Genomic DNA, 20,812 nt, shown 5'->3' on the forward strand with positions numbered 1-20,812 from the left:
CCAAAGAGTGAATCCGTTCCGGTTATGTCAATCATGTATCTAGGACGCGTGCTTATTTTCCCCACCAAGTTTCATCCCAATCACTCCACTCAAAGTGTTTTCCCAGATTTGAGGTTTCCCCCTCCCAACTACTCCCCCCCCCAATGTCACCAGATCCGGTCGGGATTTGAAATAAGAGCTCTGAGACACGATCCTTCTAAATATCAAATTTCATTGAGATTCGATCACCCGTTCGAAAGTTAAAAATACCTCATTTTTCTAATTTTTCAGAATTAACCCCCCCCCCCACCCAACTACCCCAAAGAGAGTGGATCCGTTGTGGTTATGGCAATCATGTATCTAGGACTTGTGCTTATTTTTCCCACCAAGTTTCATCCCGATCCCTCCACTCAAAGTGTTTTCCAAGATTTTAGGTCCACCCCCCAATGTCACCAGATCCGGTCGAGATTTAAAATAGCAGCTCTGAGATACGATATTTTTCCAAACATCAAATTTAATTGAGATCTGATCAACCGTTCGTAAGTTAAAAATAGTTAAATTTTTCTATTTTTTCCGAATTAACGGCCCCCCCACTCTCCCCTAGGATGGTCAAATCGGAAAAATAACTATTTCTAATTTAATCTGGTCTTGTTCCTGATACGCCTGCCAAATTTCATCGTCCTAGCTTACCTAGAAGTGCCTAAAGTAGCAAAACCGGGACCGACAGAATTTGCGATTGCTATATGTCACTTGGTTAATACCAAGTGCCATAAAAATTGAAAGGAAAAAAGAACAGATAAATGATCCGAGCCACAAAACTTTAAGGTGAAAATAGGTATAAAAATCATACTACTAGAGGAACATATAGTAGCAGTAAAAATGAGCCATAAGTCACTAAATCGTATTCATGAGACACGACGTTTGGCAACATTGTTCTTAATAACTGACAAAACATCTATAAATAGTCGGTTTCATATGCTTTATTTGCTATATTAAAACCGGTTATGAAAAAATCTACATAGAACTACCACAGAGTAAAAATAAGTTATAAACGACCATATTCTCAGCAAGCAGGCACGCAAAAAATAAATGAGTGATTTTTTAAGATATCAAAGCCCCTCCCTCCAAAAAATGATTGCGCTCAGGAAAGTCCTGGATCAATTTTAATTTTTGAATTTACTCGCTTGAACTGAAATTCGTGTGATCAGTGTTCCGCGCATTCAATCAATCGGCAATCCTTTCCGACTTATGAGTACTAAAGGCTTATTAAAAGTATTTCGGGTATTACGGGTATTCGGGTATATATTAGTTATATGTTATTTAAAGCAAATTTATGTACATAGCTCTTAAACTTTCGTCAAATTAAAAAAAAAAAAAAATACTTAAGTTTTGGACGAAAATTGTCTCACCACAAGGACCACCGTTTTAAATATGGCCATACTCACCAACAAGGCTGGATTCATGCTTTTTTGCCAGGAGGGGGAGGGGGAACAAAGGAAACTAAACAAAACGCATAAAAAAAACTTATATGCATTTATTGCTTTTTTTACGAATGAGGAAAAATTACAGTGACGTGCTTCAAGTTTACTACGACGAGAATAATTTATTTTTTAAACAGGAGCTCCTCCACATAAATTACTAAGAAACACAAACTTTTATTCTTCGCTATACTGTGTTGCAACCTACATATCTTACTTTTATACTGAATCACAAAGTGCACTTCTGAATGCAAAAACATGCTTCCAAATTGCTGATGATACCGTACAGCTTTTTGGTTATAAATTTTACTTTCAAGGAAAGGCACATACTGGTTTTGCTGTTTACTCTGCCCGTTTTACTCTTTACCAGCCCACTTAAGGATTACCAACTTAATCAGAAAGGTTTTTAACACACTTCCCACTTTATACCCCCAAATATTTCTTCTCTTCATCCAAAATAATTTTTAACGAGTTCCTACTAAGTATTACAAGTTAACCAGAAATATGATTAATGGACTTCGACCTTTATCTTCATCCAAAATAATTTTTAATGAATTCATTTCTAATCAATTTTTCATACCCCCAATAAACGAACAACACCCTTTTGGTATCTAAAGAAATGGATATGCCCCATCTTCTGCAGTAATTCAGAATGCTTCAAGTAAATCACTTTCTTTTTAGTTATGGGGTACAGCCCTTCTTTCTGAGATTAAGCAGGTTTTTTTGTCAATACCGCTGTAAAAAAAAAATAAGGGGGATACAGTTTTTCTAATTTTTTTCTTTCAAATTGAAAAAAGGTATTTCTTAAATTCTGAGAGGGGGCACCAGAATCTAGGGAGGGGATAGGCCCTCTCCCTCACCTCCAATTGGTATCCCCGGCACTCAGGGGGTGTGTACGCAAATATTAAGGATGCTAATTTTGCTGTCAAAAGTACACAGCCAGAATAATACAATCATAAAACTTAAACTTTCTTATTCTAAAATTTATGTCATAAAACATTACCTTCAATTGGCTCATAACTGTGTCTCCAGTTACTACGCAATACCCTATATTTATTTCTAGGGTGTATCATAAATAGAGCAATTAACGCAGCACAAAATACAAAAACAATTGAGCACACAACTGTGATCACATGAGTGTTTTTATTTGTAGATTGTTCAACAGTCAACAGTTTTACAATGTCACTACCCTGGTTTTCCGACACAACTTCAGTAGCATTTGAAGGGAGAGATTTTCCAATATTGTAATTACTGACTTCAGTTGATATAGACTGATTAAGACATGCTTCCATATCCCTGTTATGTAAATGACCCATAGCACAAATATGCTCACGTTTGCACTTGCTATCACATGTCTCAAATACATACCCACCAGTGTTGTAACCATAAAACTGTCCAAAAAAATCTTCGTCAGTTTTCAGGCGTTTGTACACTGAATGCATATATTCATTCTTAAGGCTTGGAACATTGTAAAAGTCTGTTGCACGGTAAAGTAATTTCCATCCAGGACCTTCAGATCTTCTTGACCGTTTATGTGCTTTCAAATCTCCCGCTTTTTTTTCTTTATTACGGTAGTCCAAAACTTCCAGCTCATTAGAGCTATCTAAATATGGTTCAATTTCCTGAATTGGTCTACTCGCCCATGATCTATACATTCGGCTTTTTTCAGCCAGAAGATTTTCATCTGTTTCAGGGATAATTTTTTGCGTGCTAACTTGAGTATTTAAATGTTCATTAATTTCAGTTAAATTTAAAAAATATTGCCAGAAATCAGTGATATGTGACTCATAAGGCTCATAGCCATACAGGCGTATACTTGGATTGACGCCACCAGAATGAAGCCAAGGTGTGACGGAAGGGGCTATGAAAGCGATGCTCTTCACTTCATCTAAAAAGAATTTAAACTGGCTTTGAAATAATAAAAACAAGAAATAAAACCCTTGTGCTGGTGTAGTGGAAGTAATCGTACCTACCAATCGGGGGCTCCTAGGTTAGAACCAACCCGGCACAAGGGAAAATAATATTTATAATAACAAGAAACAAACAAGAAAAAATTATTCATTTTCTATTTGAACTAATATAGTTGCTCTATCTTGGAGCCCTGTGATGAGGAATATCTTAACTTTTTTCAGACTTTTTTATTATATTATTTTAATTAAGTTCATTTTATTTTACTTTATTTCATTGTCTACTCAATTTTATTGTCTCGAATTTAAGAAGAGCCCTTTAACTTTGTATAACGATGTCATATGCATAGCTCAGGCTTATGAGTGCCCAAACGTTATAAAAATTACATAAGTTAATTTCTCACATCAATGATCTATATAACCAATTTCCAAAATATCAATTGTAACTGCTTTATACGCTCAAGCTACAGTATAGTATATAAATACGAGATAGAAAGTGGTATAGCATTAACCAGGTTTTGAATAAAAATATCAGATGAAAAAAAGATATTTTTAATATGGAAAAAGATGAAACCAAAATGAACTTATGTCTAAGCATGTTTTTAAAATTACTACAACACACACGTTTCTACAACACTTACAAGTTTAAAGCGTAAACGGCCTCATATTGCAATTTCTGCTGAACTTTGATCTTGTATCACTCCTGTACAATTTTTTTTCTACTTTTTTTATTTTTTTTCTACTTTTATTTTTAATTTTTTTTTCTACTCCCCTTAAAGTTGACAAGTAATTAAAAGCCCATTGACGTTAAACTGATGTTTAAAATTTATTCAAAATATCTTGATACGTATACTTTTCAAATTTTCCACACATATTCGATCTAAGTATATTATTGGAGCAGGGGCGTCATTAATCTAAGTCATACATTATATTCCATGTATTGAATATTATTTTTTGACATACTCTATTGTACTGATATAATATCTTTTGTTTTTGATGGATTATATAGATATATACAGAGCAATATCCAAGATTTTTTCGAAGGGGGGTACAACAAACTAACAATTATTTATATACATTTTATTATGTTTCTTCGAGTCGGAAAAATATTTTGTGTGGAGGGGGGGGTCAAACCCCCTTATCCTCTCCCTGGATATGGCCTTGCATATGTGATCCATTATATGTAATAAATGGTTCTAGGCGTAAACCCCCGCCCCCCGATGGAAAATTCGGTTTTCAAATTTGAGAATTTTATTTGAGCTTTTTTTTTTTAGTTTCGTTGAGAAGTCCTACGGGAAGGGATAAAAGGAATTTATACATCATAAGTATGTTAAAAGCTTAAAAAAAAAAAAAACAAGAATCCATTTTGTTGAATATTTCCATATTAACTTCTGCAATTTTTGGCAGTAGTGGCCGCCAAATTAAAAAAAAATAAAATGAGGGGAAAAATATGGGTGAAAAACAATCAAATTAAGAAAAAAATATGGCCACAAAAAAATCAACAAAGTTTTTCTTTTTTGATAGCATAGTTAGCTTTGGCAATCAACAAATTCTTAATTTGAAATTTTATGGACGAAAGCATTGTCAAATTTACGAACTCGTTAGTTTTTCTTAAAAAATAATATCGGTCTTGTAAACCGAATTTAGAGGAATCTCTCGGTCTTCAAAAGAGTTATCTTCCAAGTGTAAAACTTGTTTGGAAAATTATGAGCGAGAGGGCTGATTCCAACCGAAACACTTTTGACTCTTTGAAATGGTACTAAAACTTTGAATTTCCAATCAAATTAGCTCCTTTAAAATATAAGTGATATTTCTAGCTATGATAGAGCTAACTATGATAGAAATAAAATGAATAATACATTGTGCCAACATTGTTCTTTACTTAGGTAGGGGGCTTACTTTCAAAGAGGGGGGGATATACGCCGGTTACCAATAGAATATTACATTTTGGAAATCGGGTGTCAGTCATCATATCCCCGTGGAACAGATTTTGAAGCACTTACTACTAAGATTTCAGAACAATTACAATGCAATTTCCGTAGCAGTTATCACCTTAACCCAGCTTTAATAAGCTAAATAACTAGCTTAATGCTTGAATACGCACAAAACGTAAAAGTGGAAAAAAACATATTATTCAAAGTTTTATCAACTTTCTCTAAAAATTCTAATGCCTCCCAAAAAAAACATATGGGACCCCGAGGCAATAGCCTGTACTTCTCAGGGGTACTGAAACCTTTAGGGTAATTACTGATGTTTGAGCACCTTTTCATTTTAAATGAAATTCACTTAAAATGAAAAAAACTCCTGAAGGGTAGATTTCCAACTCTAAGGCCTTTTTTCATTTTAAAATGGTTGGGTTTTCCTACTGCAGTCTGCATGCAATTTGGGAGGTCAGTTAAGATTTTCTAACACAGGGCCATTCTGATTCCAAAAAGGTATAATCTACCTATATGCAGTAAGTAGGACTGTATCCAGAATTTTTGTTCAAGGGGGGGGGTGGAGGTTAAAAATAACATTACAGAACACAACAAAATTTGCTTACATGTACTTTTTTACTTTCTATGGGTCAGAGAAAAATTTCGGGGGGGGGGGAGGGTGGGGGTTTCAGACTGGGTAAACCCCGCCCTCCTGGATACGATCCTGTGACTAAGTATGACTTGAGTTTAGAGGCAATTCACCTTTTGTTTATACATGATTATTTCAAGCGTTACAAAAAAAATGCCACTACTTTAAATACTAATAAAGTTTTAAACCCCACAGGAAACAAGTGAAACTTACAAAATTCGCCTGTTACTAGAGCTTGTAATTGGGCCTATATATTAAAGGAGTATCCAGCTTATTAAATTTAAAAGAATATTGACCATAATTTTGCTCAATAGATCAATGTTCATTAATACAAAAGAAATACATTCTCTTATTAAAAAGACCAGAAATAGCTGGAGACGGATCGACATAAAACTTCAGGATTGCTGAAAGATTGTTAGTTTTTTTCACATTATAGCCGCCTGGATTCAAGTCTTCAGCGTCGCTAAATTTAAGCAAGCCTAAAGCTATAAAGCTATAAGAAAATAAATGGAATTATCAAGGTTTAAGTTGTTATTTTTGTAGTTTAAATTTCGATTTCTTTTTTCTTAGTCGAAAATTAGGATAGCTTAGAAATACGCAAACAAGCCAATGAAGCACAAAATGTCACTACATATAACATTAGCGTCGATGATAAAAATAATTTATGGAAAATCCGTTTACTTGTATGAACTAAAATTTGGAACATTGTATGCCAGCATATTTTTAAGTAGAAATGAAAAATGTAAAAACAAAATGAAAAATGTGTCTTATTATTCTTCTTGCTTAAAATAGGTTAAACCCATAAGATAGTCTTGCTGAAACGTGTATGCTTAAGAAAACCCGAGAAAAATCCCAAATATAGGTTCAAGGGTCAAGATGATTGGCAACTCCGTCCGAAAAATATATAAAGACATCAAGGAAAAGAAATATAATATTTTACCATTTTCATCAGTTCTAAATAGCCTGAAAGAGTCTGTGTGTGTATGCCCGTAGACATGGGCAAGTATGACATCACCATAATCATTAAGAAGATTGATGTACTTCTTGTTATGAATCTCGTTGTAGAACGGGGAAACAACAAAACGCTCGAAGTAGCCAGGAGGAATATGAGCCGCTACTAGAACCTGGAATAAATAAAAAGTAGTAAATATAAAGCCGCTGGAATAAATATGAAGTCGCAACTAAAACCTAGAATAAATATTTTTCCAAAAAAGGAGAGGAAACGAGAACAAATTTTTATACTCATATACCCAGTTTAACCTTTAGAATATGTTAGAACTAGGCTGAAAAAGATACTTCAGATTTCTAGTATGCTTTAGATCCTATATTCCTGTAAGGTCCTCTAAGGTCCCTATTAAGCCAATCTTTGTCTATTCCAATTGAGGGTTTATAAGTTGCTGTATAAGGAATTTTTGTGACAGATTGTCAGAGCTCTGTGATAAATTGTAACTTGATCTAGGCCTATAAGAGTTAGAATTGGACTCAAGTCAAAGTGGCCTTTTTAAAAAAAGGCCAAGCTGGAAAACTCTTGACCACCGGAGAGGAACGTTGTGCCTCGGTTTTGCAAAAAATGCAATAAAAAACCTTCGCACGGAAAACATATTCCCCAAAAGACACTCCACCCCCACCCGGACACCATCTGCCAAGTACTGTTTCTAAACCCGTTCCTATCTTGTCCCCCATTCGTTGCTTTACCTCCAGGTATGAAAAAACCTTTGTTCCATTCATTACTGATGAAATAAACCACTAGTTTTCCACTTCTTTTTTTTCGGTACTGGTGATACCCAAGTTTTAGGTTCGTTTGATTCTTTTATTCCCTCCCCCTTTTTATATGTTCTCTTTTAAACCTTTTTAATGTATATTTTTCTCACTCCTTTTTAGTTTTTACCTTTTTAGCTTTCTGACATTTTGCCGTTTAATATTTTTGACTAATGTAATGGTTATGCCATTTGGCACTGTTTTTGGCATTGTTTTGTCAGTTTTTTAGCTGTTTGCTTACTTATAATTTTTTTTTTTATGACTGAAATGCGAATTCGGGCCTCCAGGGCTCGTGATAGAAATTTTTTGAAATAAATATCTTATCATATCTCCTAAGTCACAAAACTTTGACCTGATATCTTAATGGCTCAGATTCGATTAAAAACACAATTTTTTCCTATAATTTACACAACTTCCCAAAACTGTCCAAAAGAGATAAACAATTTGAAAAAATAAAAGAAATACAGATAGAAAAGAAATAACATATAAATGGAAAAGTTAAAACAAACAAATGTTAAAGTTAAAACAAACAAACTCATGCAAGAAATGCTATTACAGCCGTTTTGTTAAAGTTCTAAGGAGTTCATAATGATGGTAAAATAACTGCAAATAATTCCAGAGTAATTCTATAATTTTATGTAATTCTCTTTTATATACTATCTGATCAGTCTATTTTTTTTTATCTGATCAGTCTAGTTTTTTATTTGGCTTTTTTTAAAGGCGAAATACTCAAGATCTTTAAAACCAGTAAATCAATTCAAGTCGGAGTGAATTAGCTGAAACCTTTATAAATCCCTAAATATTTCCCAAAACCAGCATTTTCACAAAAGTCAGCGTAAAAAAAGGCTCAAAAGCAGCATTGATAAGGAACAAATATTGTATCGAAAACTGGTGTAAAATACCTCCGTGTTTAAATACACTATCTTTTTTAGTTTAAAAAACTTTTAGTTTTTTAAACTAAACTTTTTTAGTTTTCATGTCTCTCTAGCACATGGTGCTGAAAGAAACCCTGCATCTAAAAAAAAAAAAAAAAAAAAAAAAAAAAAAAAAAAAAAAAAAAAAAAAAAAAAAAAAAAAAAAAAAAAAAAAAAAAAAAAAAAAAATGTTTGACGGACTCTATTATCACAAGGGGAGGAGAATCGTCAAGACAGAAGGGGGGCCTGAATGCGAAATTCTAAATTCAGTTTAACCACCCTAGGTACCTTAGTCCTATTTATGTCCGATAAAGAGTATACCCACACTTCAGCAATTAATATTTTAAGCTGTTAATCCATCTGAATTAATATTTCTTCTATAAATAGATCGAAAAATCAGGCCATCTGTAAAATCCACAAATATGGGGTATTGCCAAAGCGTTCACCATTTTGTTTTTAGGAACTATGGGTGTGTTCCAGGACGCAATAATAATCAATTATTCATTATTATGTTCGTTTTAAGGGAACGGCAAACAAAATTATAGGCAATTTCTATTACTATAGATGTAAAAATGACAACAATATTATTGTGGCAATAACAATATTAATCCCTTCATGTACAAAAGCGTTTTCGGAGGCTAAATTTCTTATCCACTATTTTATGATAAAGGCAATAACAAATAACCAATAATTCTAGAACGTGTTTACGACACAAAACATTACCACATATCGTTAATTTACCTTTGTGCCTGCACGTTCAGCTTTCTTCAGTTCTCGTTCCATCCAAGTAAACTGACCGCATGGGTCTTCAATGTTACTGGTTAAATTGTCAGGTACATTGTAGAGATTGGTATTTAGAACAAGAACCTAAAAGTAAAGACACAAGTAAATCTTACAAAATAAAATTAAATGAAATAGCAACAATGTAATGTGTATGCAAAACGCAAATCGGAGAAATATAAAATCAAATTGGCTCCAAACAAAATACATGAAAAACATAGGAAAAACGCTGCATGAAGTATTGAAGAGATACAGAATGCGAATATGCGTCTTGCCTGTTCTGCCCCCTTCCCAACCACTATTAAAAAATACCCCTCCCCCCTAAGGGAGGTACCTGCTCTGTCCCCTCCAGCCACAATGAAAAGGCTCCTTCCCCCCAAAAGAGCTGCCTGTGTATATACAAAGATTGGTGTTCAGAGCAAGAAAATAAATGTAGCAGACAAAATTGAATGAAATAATTCCGCTAAGCCTAGAATCCCCCCCCCCGCAAAATCTCCTTCCTTACTAAGGTACAGACCTGAGAAAAAACGTGGTACACGGAATTAGTATAAAACGTAGGTTAGTGTTTAGAGCAACAAGATAAAACATGACAACCTGAACGTAGTATCATACGTAGACCGCCCTCGCTCTGATCAAGATCTCCGTGATTCACTTATCTTTACTTTTTCAAAAAGTTTGACCCCCCCCCTCCCATTGGCACTCCCAATCCCCCTCCAAAAAAACATTAAGGTACTTCAGAAAGCCGAAAAACGACCCTTAACTATGATACAATACATTTAGTAACTTATACATGGTACTACATTACAATAGTAAAGTGCGATGTAATAGGAGGGTTTTTAAACAAAACTCGAAAAAAATCTATTCATTGCTGTTTTGGTAACTTTGTAAAAAATTCAAGATAGCCAAGTACCATGTGACAATTACCTTGTCACGATGTCACATGGCTTTAAATATACCCTTTTATTTAGATTGGTACAATGGTCTATATATATATATATATATATATATATATATATATATATATATATATATATATATATATATATATTTTTCTTTTTCTTTTGGAAGGGGACAGACGTGTCAGTTGAGGGGAAGCTATTCCCCTCACATATTTTCAAAATATTTTTTAAGCATTTTTATCGAAAAGCACTTTTATTTCGCAATTTTTATTTAAAAAAAAAAACATCCCTCTACTAAATTTTGAAAAACATTTTGTCCCACTCTCTTCACTTTTGTAAACTGACGCATATGGGAGAACTTCTTACGAATGGTATCTAAATTATTCCTTTTTAATCAAGATTTTTTTAAAACTTGTTCTGTACATTTGCTTTGATTGTTGTTTAAATAAAAATTTAGTCTCTTTGGTTTATTAAAACAATATACATTTCACTTTATAAACGTTTTTAAAATCATGGTACGACTTCAATCCATAATTGGTTGGACTTAATTTTATTGGAGACTTCCTGGAGTTTAAGCCTAGCTCTAGTCTTCAAAATCGTCAGAGCTATTAATTGCAAAAAAAGGTGCGGCTAATATAGAATTGCATACCCATTTACTTATATTTATGGACTGGTAAATCAATTACTAATCAGTTTTACTCCTATTATACTCTTCTGGATCTTGCATTTTCTCTATGAGCGTAGGTTTGACTTTTAACTGAAATCAATTTTAATGATATTACTAGCTTTATTTTTTTATAGCATATTTCAGTACTTAATTATTTCAAATACAAGCACATACGGAAAAATTACAAAATAAAACAAAAATTTTGTGAAAAAACGTGGAATTAAAAGAGAAACGACACAGAAAATTCGCATAGAACAGATTTTCTGCATACAATACAGCACGAATTTTGCTCTTAGTATTTCCTTCAGAAAAAGGCATGACAAGAATGATACTGAGCAGAAACTGACTCTTTTTGCACAAACTTTCGTTTCTACTCAACGCTTTAAGCAGAAACTGAGCGTTTCTGCTAAAAGATCAGCTCGGGCAGACAAACAAGGGGCGAAGAAGACAGTTTCCGCAGGGAGCCCAGTCTAGGAGTGTAGGTAGTCATAAAAATAAACTGAAGCCTAGACAGTGTTGGCATGGACTAAATGGAATCCCAAACGACAAACTTACCTGGGGTGGCTGCAGTATTCCCGTGTCTGCTAATTTTCCGGGAAAACCTGTCAAATTCTCAGACCATCTCCCGGCAAAAAAGATAAATATTTCGAAATTATTTTCGGTAGAAAGCCATCTACCGATTTTGCAGAGAAAACTGCCAAGGCTTTACAGATTATTTGAAAAGAACAATGGAAACAGTGCGATAAAACTAAAATCGGTGCTTCGGTATCTGGGTCGGGCCTCTTTGGATCTAAAATTGGGACAGCAGCTTCCTCTTTTGGTACCCAAGAAATTTGAAGCTATTCAAAATTGGGGAAGCTGTTTGCTAATTTGGGTGCACGAGAAGATAAAAAAAAATATGATAAAAATATGATAAAAAAATTATAAAAAAATATGATATGATAAAAATATGAATAAAAAAAAATGATAAAAAATAATAAAAAAAGATAAAAAAAAATGATACTACATACAAAGGGTGTCGATGGGTTTATTTCAAAAACCTCTTTGCTTGGAAAGAATAAATTAATAGAACAGATGGCCGAAAACACGGAACATATATCGTTGACGTTAGCCACCCCCCCCTAACCCAAAATAATCAAAATATGAAATCATAACGGCAAAACATATTTTGCCTACTACAAAGTATTCGTTGTTTCGTTTACCCAAACGGAAGATTATAGAAACAAAACTTCAGACGCTGTCCCCATTTGTATAGACACGCCAATTGGAAAGGGGAAGGGGCTCGCAATTGAGCCTGTACATTTTAAGATTTTTTTTGTATCTTCATTCTAAAAATAAAAGAAATTCAATTATTTTTGCTTTTGAGCAACCCGCTGATTTGAAACATTTGATAACCAAACTATAGTTTGACTTTTTGTTCCGATTCTTTCAGAACGACTCTTGAAACAGAGAAGCCATTTAATTAGTTAGAATAAAAAGCTTTTTAAAAGTACTAAAGTAGCTTTAGCGTGATGAACAAGGTACTGAGGAGGCAGCTACCTCGCTCATATACGGAATAATTTTTGTCCATTTTAAGCTTTAATGTTGCTCCTTACTTTCAGTTGAAAAAACTTGATCTTTTTGTTATTTGATTTGATCAAGACTCACGTCTATATCTTTTTAAACATAAAATTAATTAAATTCCGTCTTGTTACTTTTTTTTTCAAAGAATGATGATGAAGATATGGGAAAAATTAAAATTTCAGATTCAATTTGCTTATACTTACTGCCTACAGCGCCCTCTACTTCATTTTAATAAAAATAAAATTGTAAAAATTGCAAAATGATTATAACCGTTAGATTATATAATTGAAATGTTGCACCCCTAAAATTTCACCTCGGGCAAATGCCCCCCTCTCCCCCTTAAATATGGAATAGCACCAGTCACCTTCTTCATTTATTTTTAAATAAACTTCATTTATTATTATCTAAAGTATTTACCTTTAGCCCTTTGTTGGGCATAGTTGAGTAGAAACCACACGCACCAAAGGATCCTTTTGCTCTGTTCGACAATAGATCTTCCCAGCCACCTTCTTTGAGATAAGCTTCGTAAATGCCACCAGTTTTTCCAGGGTAGAAATCCTGCAGAGAAGAGGGTGTTGGAAACAGCCCTGAGTCGCCTCAAATTAGACCAACTCGGACTATTTCGGGGATCCCTGTTGGGGAGTAAACAAAGGAAAACCGCAAATTAGAAATCTGAATAATAAAGTAATTTGAGGATTGTGTGGATCGGCTTGACAACCCTGATGTGAGGTCCACCGTTTTTTTGAGCACTTGTCTCTTAGTGAAAATAGACTTTGTCTCGGGACTGCCTCGGGGCATAACAAAGCTAAAAAAAAAAAAATACAGAACTAGAAAAAAATAAGCTAAGAGAATAAAATTAAAGATAACCTAACTTTTGTAGAGGAACAAGTGCCAAAATTACGAAAGACCTTAAGTTACAATTAATTTTCATTTAATTATTATGAAATCGGACAAAAGCAACACCACCAGATTTTAATTTTCTTCAATAATAAAAATAAAATAGACAATAATCATACACCAAGGCGCAAGTATCTGTATTTTGTGTGAACAGCGTGAGATTTTAAATTCTAGAAAAGATCTTCAGATAATTGAGATAAGCATATGTTTCATGAGAGAAATGATTTATTTTACAGAAAATTCCAGACCCCGTTACCCCCTCCTTCCAATAGACAGGTTCAGTAGCTACGGTTTAATCATAAAAAGTCCCTAATTTTAAAAATAGATGCTATAGCAATCTAGTGTCAGGAGTGTGGCAAAATATCATGTTAGTTTTCTCTACATGTTTCACGGGAACTATAGAATTCCTACCCCCCCCCAATTGTAGTTTCAGTAGCTGTGGTTCAACTACTGAAAAACTAATAAATAAAAACGTTTCTGATTTCAACCAAGCATGCTATAAAAGATTAATTCCGTTAATGGGCATAAAACGAAAAACAAAAAAGTAATATGAATAAACCAAAAAAATAAACAAAAATAAAGAATAAAACAAATAGAGTAAAACAAGCATATGAACAATGATAAAGTGAAAACAACTTTCATTTTTTATGTTGGGAATATAGTAAAAAAAAAAGAATAACTCCCGTGTTTTATAAAAAACAGTCCCATAGAAGCTACATACTTCCTTGAAATTATGATACTAAGGGTAATAAAACCCAAATTCACGCAGAGTAAGGCAAGATATAACTTTTATAGGCATGATTTTCAATCTATTAATTTTAGTTAATTTTGTATTTTTTCAACTTTCCCTACTGGGAACGTAAACAAAAAAATTCAAATAGGAAATTGAGGTGGTATTTTCATTCATCTTCTTTCATTCCTTCATTTCTTACTTAGATAGAAAATATCGACACATCGAGTTTAGTCAAGCATCACCAGGAGAACAATTAATAATAAAAATAGACTTGTTTCATTCCTGCAGGTGCCGGAACTGCAAGTAGTCGATCCACAGTGGATAACCAACAAACCGGTAGGCCAAAGTTGGGGAATGACGCAACACGGGATCCCAGAACCAAATACATATGTACACGATGCCTGTAAATTATAAAAGGGACAGCAAAACATAAATTAAACAGCTAAGTGAAATCTGATATACCTGTGTTCCTAACTCCTTAAAATTAAATTAGTGGTAACAAAAAAGTGTCTCGTGAAAACCTTTAGAAAATAAACAACACTTGTTTTAAAAGACACAGTACAGAAATTAAAAATAAAGACAACCTATTTGCAATTGTGTTCTATTTATAAAGGATTTTTATCATTGGATAGCAATTTTTGTTTTTACGTAACTAAAAAGGCATAAATTCCATAAACACGAGGAGCCAAGGCCGTATCTGGGGAGGGGGGAGCAGAAATTTTTGTCTGATTCGTAGTGACTTACGAAAAAGCTGAAAAAACACATTTTTGATAGTTTTGTGGTTGCATGCTTTTTGAAGTTTTGATGCGTTTTAAAGTTTTTTTTTTGTTTTCTCCTCCCTTACCAAAAAAATAATTCTGGATGTATCGTTGATTATAGGGGTTCCAGTGACTGGGCATACATTAATAAATTGAGGAAAAAAATATTTTCTATCTCAATACATATTCTAGCTAGGTTGTTCCTAAGGTTTGTTAGGAATAGAAAAAAAAGTTCCTTCTATTGCGTGTAAGTCATATTATTTAACAAACCCTAAAATACCAAGGCCATCAAAAATAGTTTTGTTTTATATTTTATAGCAATATTTTAAGACATAAAATTAAAAAAAAAATATTTTGTTTCTTCAGACTATTCACGCCCAGAAAACTAAAGATTTTCCAAGATTTTTCTTTTTTTAATTATTTCGAAATTATGAAGTTTTTAGGACAGTACCACAAATTCTGCTTAAAATTCTTACAGACTTAAAAGGGATTACGATAATTTTCTGAAGAAACTTTCCCCTGAATATTTTATTTATCCAACAATTCATTTTGTATTGACGATTCCACTCCTCCCAATCTTACGAAAAAAATGTTTGGACATCACTTAGATAATTAAACTTAATTTAATTTAACTTCAGATATTTAAATTCGTGAGTCTAAAGAGAGAAAAAACTTCAATAGTTACAAAGTTATAATTTTGCAACGCTTTCATAAGGTATGAATGATACACTTTTACTGACAATTTTAATAATAATAAAACAATAACTAAATAGATAACTTAAAGCAAAAGAAAGAAATAAGACAAATCTCATAACTAAAGAATAAAATCAGACAGATAAGAACAAACCGCCCCCATAAGTTCATGTACACTTGTAAGAAGTTACAATAATGACAACAAAGTAAACGAATAAAACAAGAATATGGAAAAAAATCATTAGGTTTAATAAACATAAATAAAAGTTACTGAAACCGGTTTTATATAAAATTAGGATTTTGTGCTTAAAGGTTTTAAAATGTAAATCTAATTTATACTTATATTAATATCAAGCTCAACACAGGGGAAAAATTAACTAAAATTCAAGTAAATACGTTCTGAGACCCTACTGGCTATGCATGACGTATGAAAACAAGAAAGGCAATAATAAATGAAAAGAGAAAAATCAAATAGGCAATTGAGACAAAAAAGAAATATAAATAGAAACTTGGCTATAAATAGAGACACGGCAGATATTTCTTTAAGCCCAATTTATAACAACTTAATATTAAAAGACTATGAATATTTTCGCCCAGTCTAATTTAAAACAACTTGTCCGCATATCTAATGAAAACCAAAATTGTAGACGGGCGAAATCTTTTGCAAGGCAAATGATACTTATTCAATCTAATTGGTAACTTCTCTTTCATTGATTTCAAGTTGGTTTTTGTTGTTTGATTCAGTGTCTTTTTTCCTCTCCTACAGTTCACTTAAAAAGGTTAGATTTTGTTGTTGTTTCTTCTTTGTTCCTTTTTTTTTCTTTTTCCTCTTTCTTATTTTTTTGAGCACTGAGGACGACTTGGCGGAGGTCCTTGTCGAAATATTTGCTTGATTTTCATTTTCATATTTTGCTACGGGCTGACAAAATCCTCGTTTTTACCTATTTGATTTTTCTCTTTTCATTTATTATTTCCTTTCATGTTTTCAATCAAGTAAATAAAATATCGTTCATATTTTCAATTCAACCAATTTAATTAAAAGGCTTGCGATAGCTGTTTATGGAATAAAAACCGCGCAGAAATAGTTAAAATTAGCTCACCTCTGGGTAAACGTCATGATTACCCAAAACAGGAATAATTTGTGACCTTGGAAACTGATCCCTAAGTAGGTCAGTTACTTTCTTCAGCGAAGAGAAAACATAGTCCCAATCAGGTATTGGATCTTTCACATGAGGCGAATTGTCCCTGAAATAGAAATACATTCATAAATAGGAGATAGAGTAGATGAGTAGTTTTGTGCCTTCGACATCCAGCTAGGTCGTGAATATTTATTATACATTTCACTATTTTATATAAAAAATTGGGGGGGGGGACTAAGGATGGTTTGTAGTGAGTGTATATGTTAGGTTTTATAGAAGGTGATGTTTATTCATACAAGTTAATAAAATTCGAGTTTGTTGTTAATTTGTTTTGTTTTAATAAAACCCTTTTTTTCGAAAAAAATTAAGAAAAATAAAACCACAAGAGGCAGTTATATATAGAAGAAAAAGAAGAAGATAGATTATCATCTGTTATAGGTTAGCTGTTCCTCCATTTTGAGATAATGCAAAAAAAAAAAATAAAAAAAAAAAATAATAAAGAGACAATAAAAGCATATGTTGCAACGTGTTCTTGGGTGTCCTTGAATTTTACTGAGGACTAAGCGGAAAATTTCTAGTCTCATGGAACACAGTGAGCGGTAACGTCAATTCATGAAAATTAGAAGGGGGGGGGACAAATGACTTCTACTAAAATCTAGGGAAGGAGCCCTTTTCTCGATTTTTTTTAGATTTGTCAACGAAAATACAAAAAAGGCATTCTTAATGAAAATACCAAATAGTCATTTTTTTCAAAATTAAAGGGGGTAAAAATCTACAAGCACAGGAGCTCAAGGGAAGCCACTGGCAAAGAGCGGGACTTCGCCCCCCTCGCTTTCCTAGTCCCCGAAATCCTTTATTTTCACAAGTTTCTAGGCACGTTTTATCAAATCATCAAGCAAATTGTTGCATGTTTGTTAATAGAAGTTCTTCCTTTCTGACATGTGATTTACGAGTTGCACGTTAGGTGTTGCACGACTTGTTAATTGTTGCACGCTTGTTAATAGAAGTTCTTCCTTTCCGACATGTGATTTATGAGTTGCACGTTAGGTGTTGCACGACTTGTTAATTGTTGCACGCTTGTTAATAGAACTTCTTCCTTTCCGACATGTGATTTATGAGTTGCACGTTAGGTGTTGCACCACTTGTTAATTGTTGCACGCTTGTTAATAGAAGTTCTTCCTTTCCGACATGCGATTTATGAGTTGCACGTTAGGTGTTGCACGACTTGTTAATTGTTGCACGCTTGTTAATAGAACTTCTTCCTTTCCGACATGTGATTTATGAGTTGCATGTTAGGTGTTGCACGACTTGTTAATTGTTGCACGATTGTTAATAGAAGTTCTTCCTTTCCGACATGTGATTTATGAGTTGCACGTTAGGTGTTGCACCACTTGTTAATTGTTGCACGCTTGTTAATAGAAGTTCTTCCTTTCCGACATGTGATTTATGAGTTGCACGTTAGGTGTTGCACCACTTGTTAATTGTTGCATGCTTGTTAATAGAAGTTCTTCCTTTCTGACATGTGATTTATGAGTTGCACGTTAGGTGTTGCACGACTTGTTAATTGTTGCACGCTTGTTAATAGAGCTTCTTCCTTTCCGACATGTGATTTATGAGTTGCACGTTAGGTGTTGCACCACTTGTTAGTTGTTGCACGCTTGTTAATAGAACTTCTTCCTTTCCGACATGTGATTTATGAGTTGCACGTTAGGTGTTGCACCACTTGTTAATTGTTGCACGCTTGTTAATAGAAGTTCTTCCTTTCTGACATGTGATTTACGAGTTGCACGTTAGGTGTTGCACGACTTGTTAATTGTTGCACGCTTGTTAATAGAACTTCTTCCTTTCCGACATGTGATTTATGAGTTGCACGTTAGGTGTTGCACCACTTGTTAATTGTTGCACGCTTGTTAATAGAAGTTCTTCCTTTCCGACATGTGATTTATGAGTTGCACGTTAGGTGTTGCACGACTTGTTAATTGTTGCACGCTTGTTAATAGAACTTCTTCCTTTCCGACATGTGATTTATGAGTTGCACGTTAGGTGTTGCACGACTTGTTAATTGTTGCACGCTTGTTAATAGAACTTCTTCCTTTCCGACATGTGATTTATGAGTTGCACGTTAGGTGTTGCACGACTTGTTAATTGTTGTACGCTTGTTAATAGAACTTCTTCCTTTCCGACATGTGATTTATGAGTTGCACGTTAGGTGTTGCACCTCTTGTTAATTGTTGCACGCTTGTTAATAGAAGTTCTTCCTCTCTGACATGTGATTTACGAGTTGCACGTTAGGTGTTGCACGACTTGTTAATTGTTGCACGCTTGTTAATAGAACTTCTTCCTTTCCGACATGTGATTTATGAGTTGCACGTTAGGTGTTGCACGACTTGTTAATTGTTGTACGCTTGTTAATAGAACTTCTTCCTTTCCGACATGTGATTTATGAGTTGCACGTTAGGTGTTGCACCACTTGTTAATTGTTGCACGCTTGTTAATAGAAGTTCTTCCTCTCTGACATGTGATTTACGAGTTGCACGTTAGGTGTTGCCCGACTTGTTAATTGTTGCACGCTTGTTAATAGAACTTCTTCCTTTCCGACATGTGATTTATGAGTTGCACGTTAGGTGTTGCACCACTTGTTAATTGTTGCACGCTTGTTAATAGAAGTTCTTCCTTTCCGACATGTGATTTATGAGTTGCACGTTAGGTGTTGCACGACTTGTTAATTGTTGCACGCTTGTTAATAGAACTTCTTCCTTTCCGATATGTGATTTATGAGTTGCACGTTAGGTGTTGCACCACTTGTTAATTGTTGCACGCTTGTTAATAGAAGTTCTTCCTTTCCGACATGTGATTTATGAGTTGCACGTTAGGTGTTGCACGATTGTTAATAGAAGTTCTTCCTTTCCGACATGTGATTTATGAGTTGCACGTTAGGTGTTGCACGACTTGTTAATTGTTGCACGCTTGTTAATAGAAGTTCTTCCTTTCTGACATGTGATTTATGAGTTGCATGGTGGCGGGGAAAATGCTATGCATAAACAATGGTCAAATTTTATAACACAAATTTTAAGACCTTTCCTCTTGGGATGCGGGGTGGGGAGGGGGTTTGGTCATTTCATATCGAAAGACATAGTCATTGGGCCTTTCAACTATGATAAATAAAATGGCTATCACAACATTTTGATCGGACGATTTTGGGAATAATGGATGGGGGAGGGGCCTAGTTCTCCTCCAATCTTTTTGGTCGCTTAAAAAGGGTATTATAACTTTTAAATTCCGTTCAAATGAGCCGTCTTACGATACTCTAGGACCATTGGGTCGATACGATCACCCCTGGGAAAAAAACAAACAAATAAACACACATTTTCTTTTCTTTATGCTTTACGATTTATTCTTCTTTTCTTTATGCTTTTTTATTTTAGGTTAGTTCGTTTTTCTTTTCTTTTTTATTTATTTTCCCCGCTGGTAAAGGCTTCCGGACGCGAAGACGAAATGATTAAACTTTTATTATTACTAGCAATTTTCTTCCATTTTTCCATTCTTATTGAAAAACTATACCCGTTCTTCTACATTTCCATTTGATTGTAATTATAAATGGAAGGACAGTGTTGTCTAAGAAATTATTTATTATTGAAACATTCGGTTTACTAACCGGCAAATTGTATCTAAAATAAGTTATATGTCGCTTTATCAGTTTCGCCTGAAAAGATCCACCTGCCTGTCAGATCTAAGAACATTGCAACGTTTTACTTGTTTTAAAGACACGCCACTTCTCCTTTTCTTACTTGAAGTAATAACTAGAAAATGTAGCCATGATGGTAACATTGAGCAAAATAGCCATTGTAAGGTTTTATTATAATCTTAAAATATTTTTTATATAATTTTTCACTTATAAATCTATACAATTTTTATAAGTTTTATTGAAACAATTTTCTTGGTGCAAGTCATTCCTTGCTACGTGGCGCCTTTAGAATGACTGAATTACTGCTTATTTTGAACGATATTAAGATATATCGATTTATAATTATATCGATATTAAGTTTTGTATTATATCGATATTAATTATACAAATCCCAATT

The 20,812-nt window shown here is 33.7% G+C and overlaps 1 protein-coding gene across 2 annotated transcripts in view; it reads right to left on the minus strand.

Annotated features, from left to right (window-relative positions):
- Positions 1 to 944: 944 nt before the first annotated feature.
- The window catches only part of LOC136033954 (acid sphingomyelinase-like phosphodiesterase 3b), a 64,875-nt gene continuing 45,007 nt past the window's right edge, over positions 945 to 20,812 (minus strand). For both annotated transcript variants that reach the window (XM_065714979.1, XM_065714978.1), the window contains exons 4-8: positions 16,692 to 16,836; positions 12,928 to 13,068; positions 9,343 to 9,468; positions 6,870 to 7,053; positions 945 to 3,345 (exon numbers count right to left, since the gene is read on the minus strand). In XM_065714979.1, coding sequence (XP_065571051.1) covers positions 2,447 to 3,345; positions 6,870 to 7,053; positions 9,343 to 9,468; positions 12,928 to 13,068; positions 16,692 to 16,836 — 1,495 coding nt within the window. In that variant the 3' untranslated portion in view covers positions 945 to 2,446. The remainder of the gene's footprint in view (positions 3,346 to 6,869; positions 7,054 to 9,342; positions 9,469 to 12,927; positions 13,069 to 16,691; positions 16,837 to 20,812) is intronic.

The sequence above is a fragment of the Artemia franciscana genome, chromosome 12, assembly GCF_032884065.1.
Source record: "Artemia franciscana chromosome 12, ASM3288406v1, whole genome shotgun sequence".
Lineage (NCBI taxonomy): Eukaryota > Metazoa > Arthropoda > Branchiopoda > Anostraca > Artemiidae > Artemia > Artemia franciscana.